The sequence below is a fragment of the Lutra lutra genome, chromosome 9 (assembly GCF_902655055.1).
Source record: "Lutra lutra chromosome 9, mLutLut1.2, whole genome shotgun sequence".
NCBI classification, from domain to species: Eukaryota; Metazoa; Chordata; class Mammalia; order Carnivora; family Mustelidae; genus Lutra; species Lutra lutra.
This window is the reverse complement of record NC_062286.1, coordinates 118,753,769-118,776,938: the sequence shown is the minus strand read 5'-3', so window position 1 is coordinate 118,776,938 and position 23,170 is coordinate 118,753,769. Positions and strand designations below refer to the sequence as shown.

At 44.7% G+C, this 23,170-nt stretch overlaps 1 protein-coding gene across 1 annotated transcript; it reads right to left on the bottom strand.

Moving 5' to 3' along the window:
- Window positions 1-5,268: 5,268 nt before the first annotated feature.
- LOC125108423 (latherin-like) lies at window positions 5,269-13,788 on the bottom strand. Its single transcript, XM_047744203.1, has 7 exons — window positions 13,689-13,788; window positions 12,361-12,505; window positions 10,680-10,784; window positions 9,652-9,801; window positions 7,332-7,413; window positions 6,467-6,530; window positions 5,269-5,324 (listed from the first exon to the last, which is right to left on the bottom strand). Exons 1-7 carry the CDS (start codon window positions 13,786-13,788, stop codon window positions 5,269-5,271), a joined length of 702 nt encoding a protein of 233 aa, XP_047600159.1.
- Window positions 13,789-23,170: the final 9,382 nt, after the last annotated feature.

The following is a 23,170-nucleotide window of genomic DNA, read 5'->3' as shown; positions in this document are numbered from 1 at the left end:
GATATATGTTAGCCATCATCCTCCAAGTGATGTAGGAAAGAGGATGTTAAGGTTCTAAGCCCACGGCCAAGAAAGAATTCTTGAGACACCTTTGGTTCAAAAACATGATTTTATTAAAGCACAGGGACAGCACCCATGGGCAGAAAGAGCTGCAATGGGCTCATGAGGAGTGGCCCATTATATACTTTCAAGTTGGGAGGGGGGTTAGGGATAGCCTAAGTCTCTAAGGAATTTTGTAAGCAAGGTTTCCAGGACTGTGGGGGTGGGGGATCTAGCTGTTGTAGGGAAAAGGTCATTTATTACCATCTAATAAAACCTTAGTCATGAGACCCTTCAGATGTATATCGGTGGGCCGTATGCTTGGGGGATAATTGCTAAAAAATATCTTGGGGAGTTTAGAGGTAAAGGAAGTTTCCAAAGGAATTTTATATGTTTAAGTAGACTTAACAGGATCTTGGTGGAGGGTGTGTGTGTGGGGTGGGGGGTCTCAGGCTAGGATTGCCTTTTGCCCTTAGCAAAGTATTAACATTGAGGTGTTTGAGTCCCTAGAGGAATTTCACTCTCTGTTTCAAGGACTTGTCAATGGGCTATAGGTAGTAAGGAAATTTAATAATTTTTCTTCTGCCTTTGCTTCCCACATCAAAGCTTATGTATGGCCCACTGATATACATCTGAAGGGTCTTGTGACTAGGGTTTAACTAGACAGTAGTAAATGACCTCTTCCTAAAAATAGCTAGTCCCTCAATGTCCTGGAAACTTCGCTTTCAAATTCCCTAGAGACTTAACACTATCCCTAACCCCTTTCAACTTGAAAGTATATAATCAGTCACTCCTCACAACCCCAGTGTAGCTTTTACTGCCTGTGGGTCCTGTCCCCACGTTTTAATAAAACCACCTCTTTGCACTGAAGACATCTCAAGAATTCGTTCTTGACTGTTCCTGAACCCCAACCTTTTCATATAATTGCTACACATATTCCCCATGTCTGCTGTTATAAATTAGCCCCCCCAAAAACAAAAAGTAATTGAGTATGTAAGTTATTTTATCTTTGTTCTTGTCCCCTTAGAGCATGCGGAGATATGAGCCAAGTTATGGGTCTAGTGGCAACAAAGGGTGGTTGGGATGAGTTTTAAGGGTCTTGGAGGAGAAATGCCAGGAACAAGTAGGCTTCTGAGAAAGGGGCTCCTGTTGGCTGGTGCAGTATTCTGAGGAACATAATAAATTGATTTTGGAGCATTAAAAAAACCAAACCAAAACCAAAACCAAAAACCAAAACCAAAAACCAAAATCTGAAACCAACTTTCCCTGATTAGGTGAAAAACCATTGCTGGGTGATGCTTAAAGGAAGAGGAAGCAAATGGGAGAGAAGAGTTTTCTTTTCTCCTCCTTCAGCCTTGCAATCTTCCTCTAGTAAAGGATCCTAAAAAGGAGCAAGCCAGTAAAGAAGGTGGGTGGTTTTTAGAGTCCCAGACCCAACACTGCAAAAGAGAGTACAGAAATAAAGATTTGTAACCGAGAGATTAAAGCTTAATAACCAACACAATTTATTTAAAAAGAGTAAGTGATGTACTGTATGTATGCAAAGAGGAGTGCCAGGCATGAATCGAGGTAGTGATAAAGAAGAAAAAGAGGGGGAGAAGCAGGTGAGGAGTAGATTGGGGTTGTCATGCAAAGTTGATTGCTAATGACTTGAGCAACATGAACACTGAATAGGGCTCACTGGTATGGGCCATGAAGGAAGTCATTGATGACCTAAAGTAAGTTATTTTGAGTTGGGGAGATAAGCCAGACTACCCAAAATTGAGCACTGGGTTAAGGTGAGGAAGTAGAAACAATGGATAGCAATATCTCTCTTGAGAAGTTTGGTGATAGAGGGAAGAAAAATGGGATTACCAGGGCCGAGATAAGTTTTCTTCCATAAACCACAACTTTGTAGTTGCCGGAGGGACCTATCGATGAGACCAAAATTCTAACTTCACAGTAGGAGATTGAGGCCCAAGCAGAATCATCTAGAAGCCATCTCACACAAGACAGAAAGACTTGTTCTATAATTTTTGGGATTCTCCAGGCCATAATGTTGAGGTATTTCTGAGATAAAGGCTAAATTAACCTAGGATCCTCCCCCACTCTGCGAATTTTTGTCATCATGATCAGCCGTAATGCCATCTCTGGCTATCTTTGCCCCTGCCCCACATGGCACTATGGAGGCAGGACAGCCCACAGTTCAGAGCTGCAAAAAATAAGTTTATTGTGAAGAGATTACAGAGAATCAGCACATGGATTCTGGTGAGGAGTTACAGGGAAATAGCCTCCATATCCAAAGAAGCAGGGGATCCTTGGAGTCCAGGGTGGGTAAAGAAATTCCAGGCAGCGGCTGAATAATCAACATGAGCATCTATATAGGTGATGATCTGAAGTGTGGAGGACATTCCAAGGAGGAGAGATCAGCAAGCGGGACCTGATTCTGTGTGATATAATAAAGGTATTAGTCAACCTCATACCCCTTTTAAGGAGGTGTCAACCAGAGCAGAAAGCCTCTTCCTCTTCCTTGGACTGCTGTCCACTATCCATGGTGCTGAACCATATTCCAGTCTGGACATCCATGATTGCCTATCCCTGGATAAAAAATTCTGTTCCTTGTACTGTCTGTCATCAACTGAGATAGATCTTCCTTCTCACCTTGACTTACTTTAGGACACAAGGATTTAAAATACTGCCAGTTGTCCTGCTTGATCAAAAGACATATTTCCTATTTTTAATATTGGCAACAGAGTCACATTTACAAAATACTTTCTAGGGACACCTGGGTGGCTCAGTCAGTTAAGTGGCTGCCTTTGGCTCAGTTCATGATCCCAGGGTCCTGGGATTGAGTCCCACATCAGGCTCCTTGCTTGGCGGGGAGCCTGCTTCTCTCTCTCCCTCTGCCTGCCACCCTACCTGCTTGTGCTCTCTCTCTGTCAAATACACTTGATCTTAGCCAAAAGGCCGAGAAGCGATCTCTCTCTGTCAAATAAATAAATTTTTTTTAAATAAATAAAATCTTAAAAAAAAAACAAAATACTTTCTAGGTTGAACCAATTATACCTGTAGACTGAATATGGCATGGTTTGGAGCTGCTGTGACAGGTGGCAGCCTAGATGTATTGGTGGGTATATAATGAGATGCTCTAGGCTTTTCAGAGTGCTGCAGCTGGTTAGAACTGCATTGTCCAGTATGGCAGCCACTAGCCATATGTGGATGTTGAGCACTTAAACTGCAGCTGGTCCAAATTGAAATGTTCTGTAAGTATGAAATACACGTTAGATATCGAGACTTAGCACAAAAAAAAGAAGATAAAATATTTCATTAAAATTTTATATTGATTAAATGTTGACATGATGATATTTTGAGTATACTTGACAAATGAAATATATTGCTAAATACAATCTGTTTCCTTTTCCTTTTAAAAATTTCATCACTAGAAAATTCCAAGTTACATGTGTATTTTGTGTTATATTTCTATTGGACAACATTAGTTTAGAATCTTATGTAACTAAGCTATCAACCCAAAGATATAGATTCAATTATAGTGTTGGCCATTCAATTTCTTAAGTTCCCTTTATGTACTGCACCTTGTTCTTGGTGGCTCGACCCATCACATGAACCCTTGTTCTCAGAAAGCATGTGTATAGTTCACGACAAACTTATTCTTACCACTCATGCCTCCATCTTCCATGACTCCTATGACTAGTCACTTAGAGCTTCTGCCCCATTGTTCAGAGCATCAGGTCCTTTCCTGCTCCTGTATATTTGCACATCATGTATCCTCTGCTTTTTTTTTTTTAAGATTTTATTTATTTATTTGACACAGAGAGAGAGAGAGAGATCACAAGCAGGCAGAGAGGCAGGCAGAGGGAGAGGGGGAAGCAGGCTCCCTGCTGAGCTGAGAGCCTGATGCAGGGCTCAATCCCAGGACCCTGAGACCATGACCTTAGCTGAAGGCAGAGGCTTAACCCTCTGAACCACCCAGGTGCGCCGTATCCTCTGCTTTTAATTTTTTTTCCTATAAAGAAACTCTTAACCATTCTTCAACATCCAGTTTAAGTCCTGCATCCTCTTGAAGCCCTTGTGGAAGACCCCAGGCGATATTGCTGGATCTTGCCTCTCTACCTCCACAAACTCCCAGCCAGAATACTTAACTACATCTGAAATTGCCTATTTATTTATCTTATCCTTTACTAGGCTGGGGGCTCTTAGGGCTATGTCTAATTCATTTTTGTAATGCTGGCACCTGGGATACAACAGGGAATAAGAAAAAGTCCTTGCTTGCATGAAATAAATATTCTAGTACTAGAGACAGAAAAGAAACAGTGTTGTAAAAAGTCAGATAATAATGAATTTTGCAAAGAAAAATAAGGAGGGAAGAGAGTGGCAGATATGCTTTTTTTTTAAAAAGATTTTATTTATTTCTTTGACAGAGAGAGAGAGAGAGAGAGATCACAAGTAGGCAGAGAGGCAGGCACAGAGAGAGGGGAAAGCAGGCTCCCTGCTGAGCAGAGAGCCTGATGTAGGGCTCAATCCCAGGACCCTGAGATCATGACCTGAGCCAAAGGCAGAGGCTTAACCCACTGAGCCACCCAGGCACCCTGGCTTTTTTTGAGAGACCTGAGATGGTGACACTTGAGCAAGTGTGTGTTCAACATAGAATAGTTGCAAATAAATACACGATACATGAATAAAACTCTTTTTACAGAAAGATGCCTCCTCTGACTGAGCCCCTTCCACATCCCAGTCACACTGCTCTCCTTTCTTGCTCCCGAAAGGAAAACTCATTCCTGCTTCGAGGCTTTTGCACATGCTCCTCCTCCTGTCTGTGATGTTCTTCCCCTCAGTCTTGGCACAACTCCTGCCTTACCGTTCATGGCTCAGCTGAAAGATCTCACAGAGCCTTCTGTCTGCCTCTACTCTCTGCCCCTCCCTGCCCCTGTCATTCTCTCAGACTCTACTTGGTATCCTTTATAGTACCCACCATCCTCTGGAATTTAATTGACTCTGCACTTGTTTCCTAGTTCATTATCAGTACATTCAACTAGAATAGAAATGCCAAGAGAACAGAGTCTTGTGTTGTTCATGGCCGTATCCCTAGCAGTTAGCACATAGTAGAAGCTTAACTGAAATTTTACGAATGAGTGAATGGCCCATCTATAACGACCCTAAAGGCCAAGTGCCGTCACTAAGGAATGGAAATATGCTCTGATCTCTCACCGGACTTGTGCAACAGTGGCTCCTTTACTTCGAGGGCATTTGGGTGGTGGCTTGGAACCTGCCCTGCTCCATCAGCAGACCTAAAAGGCAAAACAGATACCATGAGACAGTGGGAGTGAAGGAGGACCCGAGAGGCCAAAGGAGTTTTCTCCTGCTCCAGACAGGGGCAGAGCAGGGTCAGGGAATGAACCAAACCCTTGGGGACATGGGGGTGGGGCTGGAGGCTCTACTTAGTCCGGGGCATCTTTGATCACTTCACTGACAGTTCTGGGCCTTGGTTTCCTCAACTGTAAATTGGGAACAACTGCTCCCTCCCAAGCTAGTAACTTAAGAACTATACACTGAAACGAGACTGTGGAGGAAGATGGCATTACAGCAGCTGATCCCCATTTGCCTAGCCATGTCTCCAGAATGGTGGCCCAGTATCAGTGGAGTGAGGGTATTGGTCAAGCTGCCCCACTGACATTTACTTTGGGTGAATCTGGGGACCGCATTTTGAGAGCTTTAGGACTCATTCAGATTAATTGCCTCAAGCTTCCTACTTCATCAGTAGTGAGCTCCGTGTCAGTGGAGGTATGCAAGCAGAGGCCAGAAAACTGCTTGCTGGGAGAGATAATTTAAAGGAACTTTAGAAACTCCAGCAGCTAACACTTGGTGGGATGAATGAGTCTTTAGTTAACGGAGGAATAGTCCTTTCAGCCCAGAAATTCTACTGGTTTTCAGATTCCCATTGGGAGCCTCAGCTGCCTGCTTGGCTTCTGGCAGACCTGGAAACTTTGGGTGCTGGAGGTAGAGTTTACTAGAAGGAGGCAGTCTTTGGGCTAAAACCAGGCCAATTTTCTGCTCATTATGTAACATCCAATCTAGAACGATAAAGGAGAAATCAGGCAGCTTTTCTTCCCCAGAGAAGCTCCCATTTATAGCTCAGCTTCTCTAGGCTTTTGGGGCCAGAATGGAATTGAAACCACCAAGTATTTGGCTAGTGATGGAGGATTTCAATGGTCAGTGCAGGTGGCGTGCTTGACCCTGGGCATGGGACCTGGGACTCCCTCAGTAAGCAGCAGCTGAGTTTACGAGGAGTGAGTTAGCAGGAACCATTCTGCCTCGTTGAGGATTGGATGTTTTGTCTGAGAGAAGTGTTAGGGGAGAGGAGATAAAAGTGAGGGAGGAGTCTGAGCTTTCTCTTGGGGTCTTCCTTGGTCTTCTCACCACCAGCACTTACTAATTAGTTCGTTAGTCACTTGCGGATTCAAGTTATAAAGACATGAATTAATGAAGGGACACATCTGAAAGACAAGAAAGTATGCAAGGGTCAGGACGAGGGTTCCACCAATGGAGTGTGAATATTCAGGGAGCAGTCAAGGCAAGTTCTCCTTCTAAGACAATCTATATTAGGGAACAACCAAGCAGGGGATTGGGGGAACAGACTGCCTGGGGTCACATGTCAGCTGAGCTATGTGGCAGCTCTGTGACTTAGGTAAGTCATTGGCCATCTCTGGAACTTTTTCTTAAATGTGGAAAATGGACATCATACTGTTATTTAGAATATGAGATTGTTTGGAGGATAAGAAAATTCATGAAAGATCCTTAGCACAGTGCCTTTGTGCTTAATGAATATTAGCTGTTCATTTTATGATTACTTATACTTATTTTAGAGATAATAAATGGAGTCTTGGAGAGTCTTATCAGCTTATCTCATCACCCAGACACCGATTTTGACTTTAAGTATTAAATAATACCTGTAAAGCACTTTACTAGTGCTGGTTGCACAGTGAGAGCTTGATAAACGCCACTTCCGCTCTCCCCAACTCTCCTTCCTGGAAGATGTCCTTTTTAAAGATTTTATTTAAAATCTTTAAATTTGGGAAGGGGCAGAGGGTGAAGGAGAAGCAGACTCCCCACTGAGCAGGGAACCCAATGTGGGGCTGGCTCCCAGGACCCCTGAGATCATGACCTGAGCCAAAGATAGACACTTAACTGAGCCACCCGGGTGTCCCGATTTCCTTCCAATTGATTAAGAAGATGTAGTCCACCAAACTCTAGGTCTCAGACTAAAAAACTGAAGTAGTCTGAGTTTGTATACTTACTTTTGCTTCCAAATTATGGATTATCAGGTCTCCCAGGACTCTCTCTACGTTTTCCACAATAATTTTTTTCATTGGGGTGACGCTAAATGAAGAATGAAAGCAGAACAGATTAAATTCTCCCAAACTCTCCTTTATTTACGTCTCTTATGTGCTTAGCTGACCCCACATTATTTAAGCCTCCTGTTTCCAGGGCATTCCATGACCCAGACTTGCCCTTCCACTGCAACCTACCTCTTAGGGCTCCATAAAATTAATCTTCCAATTGAAATCACCCTGCCCTCATCATTGTTCCCCATGACCTCCCTTCTCCTTGCCTATTTTGTTCTCTCTTCTGGAATCCCTTCTTCAGCTTCTATCACCCTTTTAGGTCCTGATCACTCTCTTTCTGGCACTTTCCTGTTCCCCTTGATGAGGGAACAGAAGGCACGGTTAGGACAAAGCAGAGCTGACACCCCACAACACACCTCCCCACACGGGATATATGTGACATTCCTCATGCACTCCTGGCTGCCCTAAAGCTAAGGAAAGGAAAAAACAAATAGTTGATTTATAGAGATCACAATCCTGCAGGACATGAGTCTCCATTAGTTTACAAATGTCTTAGCAATATACAAACCATTTCTGTCAATAACCTAGCTTTCAGAAGGAAATGTAGATACAATTAAAGGTCCTTATAATCTGCAGCCCATAGATAGGTACTTGAAGCAGGCAGAATATACTGTTTGTCCAGGAAGATCCCAACTATCTTACTGTTACTGCCTTATTAGAAGGAAAAACAACCTTCACTTGACAATGGCAAGTGTTCCAGTATCCTGTGAGTTTTTAACATATGAAAGTACCTCCCTTTTGCCTTACCTCCCCTAACCCCACAGTATATAATCAGCCACGCTGAACAACCCCGGTGCAGCAGCTCTTTCTGCCCACGGGTCCTGTCCCCATGCTTTAATAAACTACCATTTTGCACCAAAGACATCTCAAGAATTCTTTCTCGGTTGTGCGCTCCGGATTCCACCCCACTGAACCTCATCTATATTCCAAAACCTCATCACTGTCATTATCTAATACTCCAACAAAACTTTTTTCCTTAGCCCTATGGTCATGCCTTCATGGAAGGAGTATTGTGATGTCATTCTTCTGTTGGGGGGAGAGGAGAAGGAAGCAGGGAAATAGCAATATAGTATGTCTTCAGATTCCTGACTCAGTCCATAATCCTTATAGGTAAGGGTAAATCTCATTCTCAGGCAAAGTGTTTGCTTTATATATAAATCAGTTAATCTACCACCTCCCGCCTGAGAACTCAGATGTCCCTCAAAGGAAAGACTAGTTTTCTTCAACATCTCAAAGGGCACAGAGCCACATTGACAGAATTTCCCCTGGGGGAAATGGTTGTGAATCAAGGGTTTAGTTATCTGGAACAGGACAGGAGGACATCACCAGAGGTCTAAGAGCTCAGAAAAGATTTCACACTCAGATCTCTCTTGATCGAGTGAGCAACTGGGAGATGAATCAAAAGAATTAACAAATGAGAAAGACCCAGTGTATAATAGGTTGGTGATGACTGTTGGGTTCAGTTAATCATGGACATGAGCCTAAATTTTAAAAAAAATCTTATAAAAGAAGATTGTAAAAAAGAGATTATAAATTTAGAAGATAACACTTAGTAAAAGGGCAAACCTCTGAAAACAGTTACTCTGAAGAGAAGGTGTCACAGACCAATAAACAGATGGTGAAATCCTTGTTCTATTGGTAGTCAAGAGAATGGCATCTATGGGATTTTCTGCTGAAAATCCTTACTGAAGAGAGAAGTTGTAAAAATGAGAATAATTCGTCCAGATTGACTATGGGGTAAAATTTGACCAATGCCAGCGAAAATTCTATGTCAGTTCTATGGTATTTGATAAGGGATTTGGAATGCCTTAAAACTATGACATACCTTCAAGTTTAAAAGTCATAAAACTGTTTATACTCTTTCAGTAATCTTAGGAATCTATAATTTCCTGCACCAAAATGTTCAGGATTACTTACAGTAGCAAAAAATTCAGAAATAACCTAAATGTCAGCCAATAATGGAATGAGCCTGCTTTGTTTGTCCTCGATACTATTCAGTGAATCTCTTTTCATGTCCGTGAAAATACAATTTTCATATTAAACAGAAATTTAAAATGACATGAAGTTCTTTTTGTAAGACACACATCCCCATGTGCACAAAAGGCTCATTGGAGAAGGGATTGTTTTGCTGGTGAGGTCTTTCTGGTGAAGCCTCATTGGGGCTCCGTCCCAACCAGTGGGATGCAGAGAGAGAGAAACAAGGAGAACTTACAGATTTTCGGACTGGATCCATACAGTGTCAGGGGCAATCCTGCAATGTCCAAAGGCAAGTCGGTATTTGCTGTCTACACCCTTCTCCAAATAAAGCTGGACTATCATATCTGTCCGTACATGGAATATATAGGGATTAAGAGCCAGAAACCTGTGGGAGGGAAGAACAAAGGCTGGTGGGAGAGAGCAACAGAGCTTACTTTCCTCCCATTTGTTTCCAGAATGAGTGTTCTCACATGTTTGCACAGACCCTCGAAATTACCCTGTAAAGATCATTTCCTCATTTCTCAAAAGAGATGATTCAGGTGAATGGGGATGGCTTTCTCCAAGTCGTGCATCCAGCCAGTTGGAAGCCAGGCAGGTCTGTGTTCAGGGCGTTTAACTGATACCCGCTATTTCTGGCTCCGGGGACAGTTAGAAAGGAAATGGTTGATTCTAAGTATAGAATCCTATCAAATCTGAGAAACTGTGACTTTGTTGGAAAGTACTCTTCTTGAGGTCACAAATGCCATTGCCTCCAGGGCCAGGCTTGAGTTGGAAATGGATAAGGGAGACCAGGGACTGGTTTTACAGAAAGGGGGTGACAGCTGGGATGAACGAAGAAGGCCTGTTCTCCCTGAAGATACACTGTACAGACCAAACAAAACACATCTGTGCACAATCTCTCGGCAATGGTGCCAAGGGCCATTGGGGTCTAGAGCAGATTCTGTGTCGTTGTCTTAAGTTGTGTTCAGTCTGAGGGGAGTGGGTTCAGGAAATCCAAATAAATGAGGGTGGGGCTCTCTGTATAAAGCAGAGAGGAGACTGGCTCAGCCTGCTCTGTTTTTCCTAGGGAGGCCCCAGCTTGGAGGCATTCAAGTGTTCCTATGCTCTAAACCGACCATAGAGAGTGGCCCAGGCCCAGAGATGGAGGGTGTGTTTGCCCCAACCACACAATGAGACTTCCACTGGACACCCTTTAGTTGTGGCTGCTTCCCACACCCACACATCAGTGCGAATGTGGATGGAACAGTACAAAGTGTTACTTACTTTATTTGTATGGAAAATGCCAATGGTATCCATAACTCAACCCCCTTGAAATTAGGGGAGTTCTCAAGGTAGACCTGGAGGAGTCGAAAGTCTGTGATCTGTACCCTGGGTGAAAAAACAGCGCAACAGGGAAGGTTATGACTCTAGCTGTAGGGGGACCCCACACTGTGCAAAGGCAGGTCCCCCGCAGAGCAGAAGCTGAACGTATGCAAAGATGGTTACTGACTCATTAATCATGTAATTTATTGCATAACTGTTAAGCTCAGGGAATCTGGTCCTGAGCAAAAAGGACCTGTTGCCTTAATGCATCACAGAATGGTCATGTTTAGCTCTTTGGCCAACACCAAGCAGGCTGGAATAAATGAGTGAATAAATAATGAGTAGAAGACAGAAAGCTATAGACAGCTTGGGCAGAGCATATATGTGTAAAACAATAAACGCTGTAAGCGAATGCATACAACATGTGTCAGGTGATGGGTGCAGTGAAGAAAAAGCCTAGCGGGATCAGGTGAAGAGGATGACACTGGGAGGAGTGATATTTTAGAGCGTCAGGGAAGGCTTCTCACAGCAGGTGACGCTGGGGGCAGGGTCATGAATGAAGTTAGGGTCATGAGGATAGCCAGGGGAAGAAGAAAGGGCCAGGCAGAAGACAGAGTAAGTGCATAGGCCCTGAAGCTGGAACAGCAATGGGCTCAGTGTGGCAGGTGGGTAGGGGGGAGGGGAGAGGGCAATCTGGGCTGGGTCGCAGGGGGCCTGTGGGCCCATGGTAAGACCTCTGGGTTTGGTTCTGAGCAACTTGAAGACATTGGAGGGTTTGAGCAAGAGAGTTACAGTGTCTGGCTGACTTCTTAGAATGAGGCTTCTGAATATGGATGGAACAGAATGGAGTAGGAGGGGGCTTGCAGTGGAAGCAAGGGGACCTGGGACCATTACTCAGAGGGAGATGATGGTGGTTCAGACCAGAGGAGGTGGAGAAAATGGTCAGATGCCTGGTTGACAGGGTGTGTGGAGAGGCTGCCTGGGGGAGTGAGTGAAGAGAGGGGCATTGGATGGTGTCAGGATTTTAGATCAGAGGGACTGGACGGGTGGAGTTTCATTATCTAAGATCGGCTGGGCTGGGGAGGAGCAGGCTGGGATGGGTGTGGGGGGCGAGAAGGGGGTGGGAATCAGCTGCAGTTTTGAACATACTAAGAAGAGGGACCTGGGTCTTCTAAGCTCTGGTGGTCAGGTGGCATCAATTTTTGTGATTGCCACATTGTTACAACAGAGGTTGTCCTAACTGGTACTGTTGACTGGGGACTTAGTGAGGGCAGGGAGCTGTGTAAGCATGTTTTATGTGTTATTTCACTTAATATTTATGACAATCCAATGGGGTCAGATGCTATAGTTTCCCATGTAACGGGGCAGGAGTTGAGTCTCAGAGAGGGGAAGAGACTGGAAGTGAGCAGCCATTCTCTTCCCAGAAAAAAATGACTGAAACTGTCTTCAGCATCTCCCTAGCTTCTGTCTCTACCCCCAGTAGGAATTTCTCTCCACCAGTGGGTCTTAGCCCATTGGAGTGGGAAGGGCTGTTAGTTGAGGAAAGGGCTTCTGTTGAGTCAAGAAAGTGCCAGGAGGATGCTCATAAACCAACAAACCAGGACAGTCTGGACGTGGGGGGTTCTGATCTGAGACCACTCACATAAAATGAGTATCTCCGTTGGTGAGCAGGCCGCCCAGGATGTGGTTTCCTCTTGCAAGGCTGAATACATTCTTCAGTGACCCCTGGAAGTCAATTGTCTGCAGGGCAGAGAGAATGTTCGTACCAGGGAGTCCTCGTGTCAAAGCTGAAAAACATATCCACCCCCCAAACCCCAACATTAGACATTTAGATGCCAAAGATTCTCAGATGCAGCCTTGACCTCTGAGCATGTCCCACATGTGGATCTTACTCCTCATTCACCTAGTTTTCCTGGCCTGCTTGGTGTTGGGCCAAGTCCCAGGCACAATATTCAGCAAATATTTGTAGAGGCCTACTGTGTGCTAGGGCCATGCCAGGCTGCACCTGTGAGAACAGGCAGCACTCTTTGCCCTCGTGGAGCTGGCATTCTGGTGGGGATGAGGGAAGAGAGATGATAAAGTAGCGAATAAAGGGACATGCATGAGTCAAGTGCAGATAAGTGCTATGAAGGGGCTGGTTTCAAAATATTCAAGAACCCACTGGGCAGGGGCACCAACCAATCAGAAAGGACATCAACCATAGCTCTTAGCCAGGTCCTGTGGCTCCTGAGCTCTGCCAAGTATTGACTCATTAGATTTTTCTTGGTGAGGAAGCTGGAGTCCTGGGGTGGAAGGTGAGATGGTTGGGGTGATAAGGGGCATCATTTGGGGAGTCTCTGAGCAAGGGATACTTCCCAGGGAATTTAGAAAAAACATTTCATTATTTTAACCACCACAGCCATACCATGCATCCTGTGAAGCTCTTTATATCATGAGGGAAAATAAAAGACAGACTGAGGAATTGAGAGTATTGGGTGAGGGCAATAATTCATGCAAGGATGTCAAGGAATGTTTTCTGCAAAGGCAACATTTTAGCAGAGACTTGAAGGAAGGGAGGGAGCCATGTTGATAGTTAGTGGAAGAATGTTCCAGGCAGAGGGAACAGCAAATGTTAAGGTCCTGGGGTGTGCTCAATGTGTTGAGGAGGCTACTGTGGCAGGAGGGGAGCCAGTGAATGGGGAGTGGTAGGAGAGGTGAGCAGGGGCCAGTCCAGGTGGGGCTGGGCCTTTTGATGGTGGGTTTTAATAAATAGACCAGGGCAAGGAGACAGGAAAGAGGGGAATCTTGGGAGAACAGTATTAAATATAGTAATGTTGTGATGATCAGAGCAGCTAATGATTCATCATGATAACTCAGTCCCAGGCATGATGCTAATTAGAACTTAACCTACAATGGCTCATGGTCTAGACTTTTAGGAGAGGCATATGGTTCTGACAAGGCCAGGTGTGACCGAAGGCAGGACAGTCTCACCATTGGTGATCTGGAAAGAAGCTCTGGATAGGGCCTCTTGAGCAGAGGATGAAGCGAGCAGCCCACAGAGGAGAATGAAGAAGCCGGAGACCTTTAGCATCTTGGGTCAGGTACCTGTGGGGGAGCAGACAGAGAGGGTCAGCTGTGGGGTCATTCTCTGAGAGGGTCTCCCCAGAGCTTGGGTCTATGGTGGCTACAGAACTCATGTAGTCTATTCTATAGATGGGGCCAGTAAGTTTCAGAGAGGAGACATGCTTCTCCTCATAGTATAGAGCAAGAAATGAAGAGTCCAAGATGTCAAGTGGCCCAAGGCCACACAACCACAGTACCCAAGGATGCTGGATGTACAGTTTTTCCTGCCCGGATATAGTCTTCCCCGGTAGAGGTGCTCACTGCCTCCTGTGAGAGGCTGCACGTGTTACAGTTACAAGAATAGTGTCTGAAGCCCTCCACCTCTTACCAGGTGTAGGATTGTGGGATTTAGGGCAAATTGCTTCACCACATGACATTGGGTGGAGGATATATTATCCTCATTTTACAGAAGACTTTGGTGGTGATGTGCCTTGGCTTCAGAGACAGAACAGGCCTGGGATGGAATCCCAGCTCTGCCACCTACTTGCCGGGTAATCTGGGCAATGCAGGGTCTTGGAGGTTCAGTTTCCTCATCTGGAAAATGTGGATGATACATACACATACCTCCCCCTCAGCCTTCTTATGAATACTGAGTGCAGCACTCTACCCATTGGAAGTGCTCTGTAAATGGTTGCCATTACACTGGTGAGCTTTGTGATTATGGTGATCCTCATCTGGTGATTCAAAAAACTTACCATCCTGAGTTGGTGGGAAACATAGGCTCAGTGGCATGGACCTGTGCCTCAGGCCAGGGAACTAGGGTTGGTCTGAAATACGTGGAGACCATGCTCCAGTTTGCAGTGCTTCTGGGTTGGAACCCTCTGCTTATACGGCATGCTCCCTGGGCTGGGATAGGTCCTCAGGACCTTGACACTTAGCTCATACCCCATCATGAGTTAAAGACATTTATGCACATGGTGGTGGGACTTTCAGAGGCTTTAGCCAAAAGACAGTACAAATGTCCCCTTTTGGGACTGAGACTAACATGTAAATTCTGGTAGGGCCCAATCTTCTCTTTAGACACATGGCAAATTTAGGGAAGACTCTGAGCCCCGTCCCAGTCACCAATCCCATGTAAATTGACCCATTTGGTTTAATATTTTAATTTTGATGATCTGTTTTCAGACAAGTAGCAAAATTAGAAAAGAAATATACAAAGAAAGAAAAAAATAAAAATCAATTCTCAGGGCGCCTGGGTGGCTCAGTGGGTTAAGCCGCTGCCTTCGGCTCAGGTCATGATCTCAGGGTCCTGGGATCGAGTCCCGCATCGGGCTCTCTGCTCAGCAGGGAGCCTGCTTCCTCCTCTCTCTCTCTCTGCCTGCCTCTCTGTCTACTTGTGATCTCTGTCTGTCAAATAAATAAATAAAATCTTTAAAAAAAAATCAATTCTCAGAGATTAAATTCTGTTGTAATTTCTTTCAGAAGCTTTTCTTTATATACTCACACGTGTGTACACACACACACACACACACATACACGTATGCATTCATGTAACATTATGGAAAAAACAAGATTGCCCTGTCATGCTTCTATAGAATCACTTTATCAAATGACAACACATCATTATAGTCTTTCTACTTCCTTATCTGCAGAATGTTCTAATGTATGGATTGACCAATTTTATTTAATCAGTCTCTTCCTTTTGGTCATTTTTGTATTAACATCCCAAACAGCCCTGGGATGTACATACTTGGGTGTTTTTCTTGGCTCACTTGCCATATTATTCCCCATAAAACATTTTCTGGAAATTACCAATCTTGAAGTTATTTTTTTAAAGATGCAGCATTTCCTGTGTTGCAACTTCTCAACCTGAGCCCTAAATGGGTGGTTACAAATTTCAAGCAAGATCTAAGTTCAAATTCACTCATTCATTCATTCATTCATTCATTCATTTGAGAGAGTGGGGAGAGGGGCAGAGGTAAGGGAGAGGAAGGGGGAAAGATTCTCAAGCAGACTCCCTGCAGAGCCCGTCCTGGGGCTCTATCTCACCACCCTGAGATCATGACTTAGCTGAAAACCAAAAGTCCAATGCTTACCCAACTGAACCATTGCAGCGTCCCTAAGTTCAAATTCTAGCTGCAGAGTTCTGGTTTTGGTCATGACAGATTTACCAGACCAACCTTCCCATTAAAATCAACTATAAAAGATGAAAATATATCAAACAGTGGTTCAAGGGTATCGATGAGAAACTACGCAGGTAGAATAGGAGAGCCTACGATTCTTAGGAAAGAGTATCTTTTAAGGTGAGCCCCATATTCACCCCAACTTCTGCCTAAGGTCGGTCCTATGATGGGGAAATAGAGTCCAAACAAAGGGATCAGTCTCACTGGGCTAAGAAGGCAGAGTTGTACTGGGGGCTTTCAGAGGAGTTGGGACTTAAGGAACAGAATCCCACAGAAGGTGGTACCACAGGGAAAGAACTCTGAAATCAGTGTACAGACTTCCTTCAACTCACTGGACTTAAGCTCACCTGTGCAGTGGGAGACTTGTGATATTATGATTCATAATAAGAAATATGTATTTTGTTTTTGCCCCATTTCTGGCACAGAGCTCCTAAAACCCTTGGAATTTCCTAAGTGATGAGAGAAGTGAAGGTATCTTTCATTATGTTAATGAGAGAACTTTTGGAAAGCACCTAAGGATGGGGGTTAGTTTTCAGGGGAACCAACCAGGTGATTAGAGGTTTGGACCTTTCAGTCCCACCTCCCAATACCCCCCAGCCTCTGGGGAGAGGAAAGGGGCTGAAGATTGAGTTCAGTCACCAGTGGCCAATGGTTGAATGAGTCATGCCGATGTAATGCAGCCCCCATAAAAACCCAAAAGGAAGGGGGTCTAGGTTGGTGGACATGTGGAGATTCAGGGAAGGGATGCACCCAGAGAGTGTGTAGAAACTCCACATCTATCCTCATTCCTTGTGCTATGCTTCTCTTTCTCCTGGCTATTCGTGAGTTGTATTCTTTTATAACAAATCAGTCATCTAGGAGGTAACATATTTCTCTGAGTTCCGTGAGCCATTCTAGCAAGCTAATTAAACTCAAGTTGGAGGTTATGGGGACCTTTGACTTGTAGCTGGGTCAGTCAGAAACACAAGCAAGTCCACCACATGGTGGTGTGGCATGTAAAGTGAGGACAATCTCTTGGAACAGAGCCCTTAAGCTGTGGTGCCATCTGATGCCATCTCTGGGTAGAGAGTGTCAGAATTGAGGGGAATTGTAGGGCACTCAGTTAGTGTCAGAGAATTGCTTGGCTGTGTGTGGGGAAACCCACACACATTGTATTTGGTGTCAAAAATCATTAGACTCTGAGTCATTGGCAGAAAATAGCAGCTGAGAGTTAAAAAGCTGAGCAGAGATTTCAGCACCTCCCCCGTGTGGTGCTAGGGAGACACTGGTTTGAATTCAAGCCTTATTAAGATGGAGGGGCCTTGATAAACATCTTGGACTTTTAGTTAAGATCCAAAAGATGTAGGAGACGCTGTAGGAGAAATGGCATGTCCTAGAAATAAAGGCTTCTCCTGAAGAGTAAGAGCAAAATCAAAATAGTTTTACCCTCATAAAACATAAATCTAAGCCTCAGAAGAATCAAAGAAATCCACTTATATGCTATCTTTTGGCTGTCTTCCTTCCTCTTTGGAAAAAGATGGGACCATTCAGAGCCTCTGTGATTTTTATCATGTCTAGCATCCAATGAAAAATTACAAGGCACACACACACACACACACACGCACAGCAAATGAACTGAAATCCAAGAAATTAAAATATACAATATAACAGACCCACAGGTGATTCAATTATTCAAATATTGAGCAGACAGTAGGGCAAGCAGCCCAGAGAGGATAAGGAGACCTGATACTTTCAGCATCTTGGGGCAGTACCTGTGGGGATCCCAGGTAAGAAGAATCAGTTTCAGGACCACTCTGACACCCTGGGTCTCTGTCAGTTGATTCTGGATGGGCTCTGGAGTGAGGCAGACTTTATAAATGGTGAGTGGCCCCCTTGCTGGGGAGACGTGGCACTGGGTGATGGACAGCTGGGAAGCTGATGAGAAGCCCTCAATCTTACCACGTCCATCCAAAAACTCCAAAGCAAACATTCCTGCATAGAAGGCCTGGGGGATTAATGGGGTAGGGACTCATTTGTGTCAATCGATGTGTCAATAACATATTTCAAACTGTACGTCATAAAACTCACCAAATGCAGAGGTGCAGAAAAGGTAGGGAGGATTGAGAGAGTCTGGAGACTGTTCATGACTCTCATCCATGGCCCTGTCCTGCAGGTTTCCTCACCTATACCATGAGTGAGGTAGACCCAGGGACTGTGAGGGATGAAGCCACCAGTCTGCTCTGAGTGGAGATGGGGAAATGCACACTGGCCTCAGTTGGGAGAGCCTTGGGTTCTAGCCTGGCTCTACCTTTCCTTGCTGTTTGACACTGGACAGCTCTCCTGTCCTTTCTAGGCCTCAGTTTCTCCATCTATGATAACAGTAGCTGGCATTGACAGACAATTTTAACAAATGCTTGTGGAATCCTCATAGCAGTCTTATGATATAAAGACTATTATTAGTCTTTATATCCCATTCGTCTTTTTTTTTAAATTTTTTTATTTTTTTCAGCATAACAGTATTCATTATTTTTGCACCACACCCAGTGCTCCATGCAATCCGTGCCCTCTACAATACCCACCACCTGGTGCCCCCAACCTCCCACCCCCCATCCCTTCAAAATTCTCAGATCGTTTTTCAGAGTCCATAGTCTCTCATGGTTCACCTCCCCTTCCAATTTCCCTCAACTCCCTTCTCCTCTCCATCTCCCCTTGTCCTCCATGCTATTTGTTATGCTCCACAAATAAGTGAAACCATATGATAATTGACTCTCTCTGCTTGACTTATTTCACTCAGCATAATCTCTTCCAGTCCCGTCCATGTTGCTACAAAACTTGGGGATTCATCCTTTCTTTCTTTTTTTTTTTTTTTTTACAGCTTTATAAACATATATTTTTATCCCCAGGGGTACAGGTCTGCGAATCGCCAGGTTTACACACTTCACAACACTCACCATAGCACATACCCTCCCTGATATCCATAACCCCACCCCTTCTCCCAACCCCCTCCCCCCATCAACCCTCAGTTTGTTTTGTGAGATTAAGAGTCACTTATGGTTTGTCTCCCTCCTAATCCCATCTTGTTTCATTTACTCTTCTCCTACCCCCTCGACCCCCCATGTTGCATCTCCTCTCCCTCATATCAGGGAGATCATATGATAGTTGCCTTTCTCCGATTGACTTATTTCGCTAAGCATGATACCCTCTAGTTCCATCCATGTCGTCGCAAATGGCAAGATTTCATTTCTTTTGATGGCTGCATAGTATTCCATTGTGTATATATACCACATCTTCTTTATCCATTCGTCTGTAGATGGACATCTAGGTTCTTTCCATAGTTTGGCTATTGTAGACATTGCTGCTATAAACATTCGGGTGCATGTGCCCCTTCGGATCACTATGTTTGTATCTTTAGGGTAAATACCCAGCAGTGCAATTGCAGGGTCATAGGGTAGTTCTATTTTCAACATTTTGAGGAACCTCCATGCTGTTTTCCAGAGTGGTTGCACCAGCTTGCATTCCCACCAACAGTGTAGGAGGGTTCCCCTTTCTCCGCATCCTCGCCAGCATCTGTCATTTCCTGACTTGTTAATTTTAGCCATTCTGACTGGTGTGAGGTGATATCTCATGGTGGTTTTGATTTGTATTTCCCTGATGCCGAGTGATATGGAGCACTTTTTCATGTGTCTGTTGGCCATCTGGATGTCTTCTTTGCAGAAATGTCTGTTCATGTCCTCTGCCCATTTCTTGATTGGATTATTTGTTCTTTGGGTGTTGAGTTTGCTAAGTTCTTTATAGATTTTGGACACTAGCCCTTTATCTGATATGTCATTTGCAAATATCTTCTCCCATTCTGTCAGTTGTCTTTTGGTTTTTTTAACTGTTTCCTTTGCTGTGCAAAAGCTTTTGATCTTGATAAAATCCCAAAAGTTCATTTTTGCCCTTGCTTCCCTTGCCTTTGGTGATGTTCCTAGGAAGATGTTGCTGCGGCTGACGTCGAAGAGGTTGCTGCCTGTGTTCTCCTCGAGGATTTTGATGGATTCCTTTCTCACATTGAGATCCTTCATCCATTTTGAGTCTATTTTCGTGTGTGGTGTAAGGAAATGATCCAATTTCATTTTTCTGCATGTGGCTGTCCAATTTTCCCAACACCATTTATTGAAGAGGCTGTCTTTGTTTCCCATTAGTCTTTTTATCCCATTTTACAGGTGAGGAAACCAAGACTCAAGAGAAGAAAAAGTTGCCCAAGGTCATAGAGCCAGTCTATAATAGAGTCAGGATTTGAGCCCAAGCTTGTAACCTTGATACACATGACAAATTCCTCCTTTTAGAGCAGAGCTGAGGCCTCCTTGTAAGGTGGGAGTCACAGTTCTCTGTTGCAATGGGAAGGCTTGTTCCTCAAGGCCCAAAGGACAGATAGGCTCCATCATTTGCTCCCAAAAGTGAGACCCCACTCAAGCTTTAATTTAAAAATGTATTTAAACATGTATTTCAGATTATTTGCATGATCTGTGTTTACAAGGGAGCATTTTAAAATACAGAAAGGCATAAAGAAAACAATATCTATTTAGAGATAACCTCCGCTATCACTTTGGTTCATTGGTCTCTAGTCTTCATTCTGTGTGCCTGGATATACACACAGAGGTGGAGAACAGTCAGCCAGCTAACCTCTTCACAGCAGGCCTTCCTGAAGGAACAGCTGAACAGGATACTTTCCTGTCTTCCATACTAAGTCACCTAATCATTCTGGCAAAGATCAGACAGTTCCACAGTATCCAAGCCATGGGGACCTTGTCATGCTGATCTCCCACCAACTGTCCCTAATGCCACCTACTCGTTTTTTCCCTGGTATGCTCTGCCCCTCCTGCCACAGGACTTTGTTCAAGTTGTTCCTATGGCCTGACTGGAAAGCAGCAAACACTGCCTAAATCTGTGCTAAAAGAATGAATGGATGAAGGACCCATTCTTTGAGGCCTTGTTCTAATCTCACCCTTATCAAGAAGGTGTTACAGATTTCCCTGGTAGCAATTAGTCTCTGACTCCAAAGCTGGACATTTGTCTCCCTATTCAACCCCAGGTCTGAGGATATCAGCTTCTGCATCTAATATGTCAGATTTAGGGGCTGTATCTAAGTTTTTCTGTCTCCCCAGACCTCATACTACACACTTTGCACACCTCACCTCATTTCGTCCTCCCCAAACCCTAGGAGGGATTGATGCTCTAACACTCACATTACAGGAAAAGAGGCTATGCTTCCAGCCCCTGGAAGAGCCAAGATCCACACCCAGGAGGTAGACCCCAGAGCCAAGGTCTTAATCACAATTCAGTTTCATCTCATATGTTTTCTAGCCATGGACATGTGTTAGAGCCTGAAGGCCACTCTCATGTGGGTCATTAGAGAGCAGGGGGTCCCAGCAGATATTTTAGCATGACCACCTGCCAAAACATCCCTTCCTTTTTGTAGAATGTGGGCAAGGAAGCCCAGGAGAGGAGGAAGAAAGGGCAGGCAGGGGTCAGATTCTAGGGGAAGCATAATGCCAGGCTTGGAGCCTCCACCCTGAAGGTTTGTTTGGTTTTTCGATTTTTTTTTAAAGATTTTATTTATTTTAGAGAGGGGGGAGGGGCAGAGGGAGAGGGATTCTCAAGCAGGCTCCCCATTGAGTGTGGAGCCCAATATGGGGCTTTGTCTTATCACCCTGAAATCATGACCTGAGCCAAAACCAAGGGTCGGTCGCCTAACTGACTGTGCCACCCAGGTGCCCTTGTTTGTTTTTTTTTTTTTAAGATTTTATTTATTTATTTATTTGACAGACGGAGATGACAAGTAGGCAGAGAAGCAGGCAGAGAGAGAGGAGGAAGCAGGCTCCCCACTGAGCGGAGAGCCTGATGCGGGGCTCGATCTCAGGACCCTGGGATCATGACCCGAGCTGAAGGTAGAGGCTTTAACCCACTGAGCCACCCCGGCACCCCTTGTTTGCTTTTTAATAGACTATTTTTCTTAGTAATTTTAGGTTCACAGCAAATTTGAGCAGAAAGTGCAGAGTTCTCATATACTTCCTGCCCCCTCCACACACCCAGCTTCCTGCATTGCCAGCAATCCCCCCGACCCCGGAAGTGGGGCCTTTGTTATAATCATGAGCCCACACCGACACATCATTATCACCCATCATCCACAGTTTACATCAGGGTTTGCGCCTGGTGTATATCCTATGGATCTGGACAAAAGTGCCATGACATGCATCTACTATTACAGTATACAGAACAGTTTCATTGCCCTCAAAATTCTCTGTGCTCTGACAATTCATCCCTCCCTCCTTCTGAACCCCTGACAATACTGATTTTTTTTTAACTGTTTCTATAGTTTTGCCTTTTCCAGAATGTCACATAGTTGAAATGACCCAGTGCGTAGCCTTCTCATAGATGAGGCTGCTTTAACTTAGTAATACGGATTTAAGGTTCCTCCATGTCTCCATGAGTTGCTAGCTCATCTTTTTAATGTTGCATCACATTCCACTGTCTGGTTGGGCCATAGCTTATTTATCCTACTGAAGGACATCTTGGTTCTTCCAAGTTTTGGCAGTTACGAATAAAGCTGCTCAAACCTCCATGTGCAGGTCTTCGTGTGGACATACATTTTCAATTCCTTTGGGTAGATACCAAGGAGTGTGATCACTGGATGGTGCAGTGAGACACTCTGGAAGCTTCAATCAGGGTTGTGAAATGCAGGTCCACAGGTGCCATTGTCACCACACGTTCTCCCATTGGTCAGTTGAATGGGCAAGTGTTTGCAGAACAATAGGGACAAATGTGACTTTGCCAGCTGACCTTGGATATGAGCTAAAGCGAATCCCTTTGTTCCTTCTTCTGGAACCAAAGGTGAGGTCGTCCCTCTTCCAACAACACTCTCAAGTGGAGGAGGGTGGAATATAGGCTCCTGAGCCATCAGCACTAGCCCCAGAGCCTAGTCTGGGGACCCAGGATAGCAAAGGCTCAGCATGAGTAAGCTGCAGGAGGGACTGCTCTAGCTGACCTTCTCTCGTGGGCATCCCTTCCCTGGGAGCCACACTCTCTCCCTGGCCTCAGCCCAGCTCTCCACCCAACAGCTCTTATCCTGGGTGGGACCTGGACCAGCCATGGCCTTTGCCTCCTTTCAATTCACCTGACATTTCACTGGCCAGAGGAAACTTCTGGAAACTGATTGCCGAGGCTGTCTCCCTTGTCCAGAAACCTTCCATGGCTTCCTCGTACCTA

Excerpts from the sequence above, each read along its gene's own strand:
- LOC125108423 (XM_047744203.1), bottom strand. The coding sequence starts at position 13,788 with ATGCTAAAGGTCTCCGGCTTCTTCATTCTCCTCTGTGGGCTGCTCGCT. Across the intron at positions 9,802-10,679 it reads GCATTTTCCATACAAATAAA|GTTTCTGGCTCTTAATCCCT; the intron begins GTAAGTAACACT and ends TCCCTCCCACAG. Across the intron at positions 7,414-9,651 it reads TGGATCCAGTCCGAAAATCT|CGTCACCCCAATGAAAAAAA; the intron begins GTAAGTTCTCCT and ends TTCTTCATTTAG.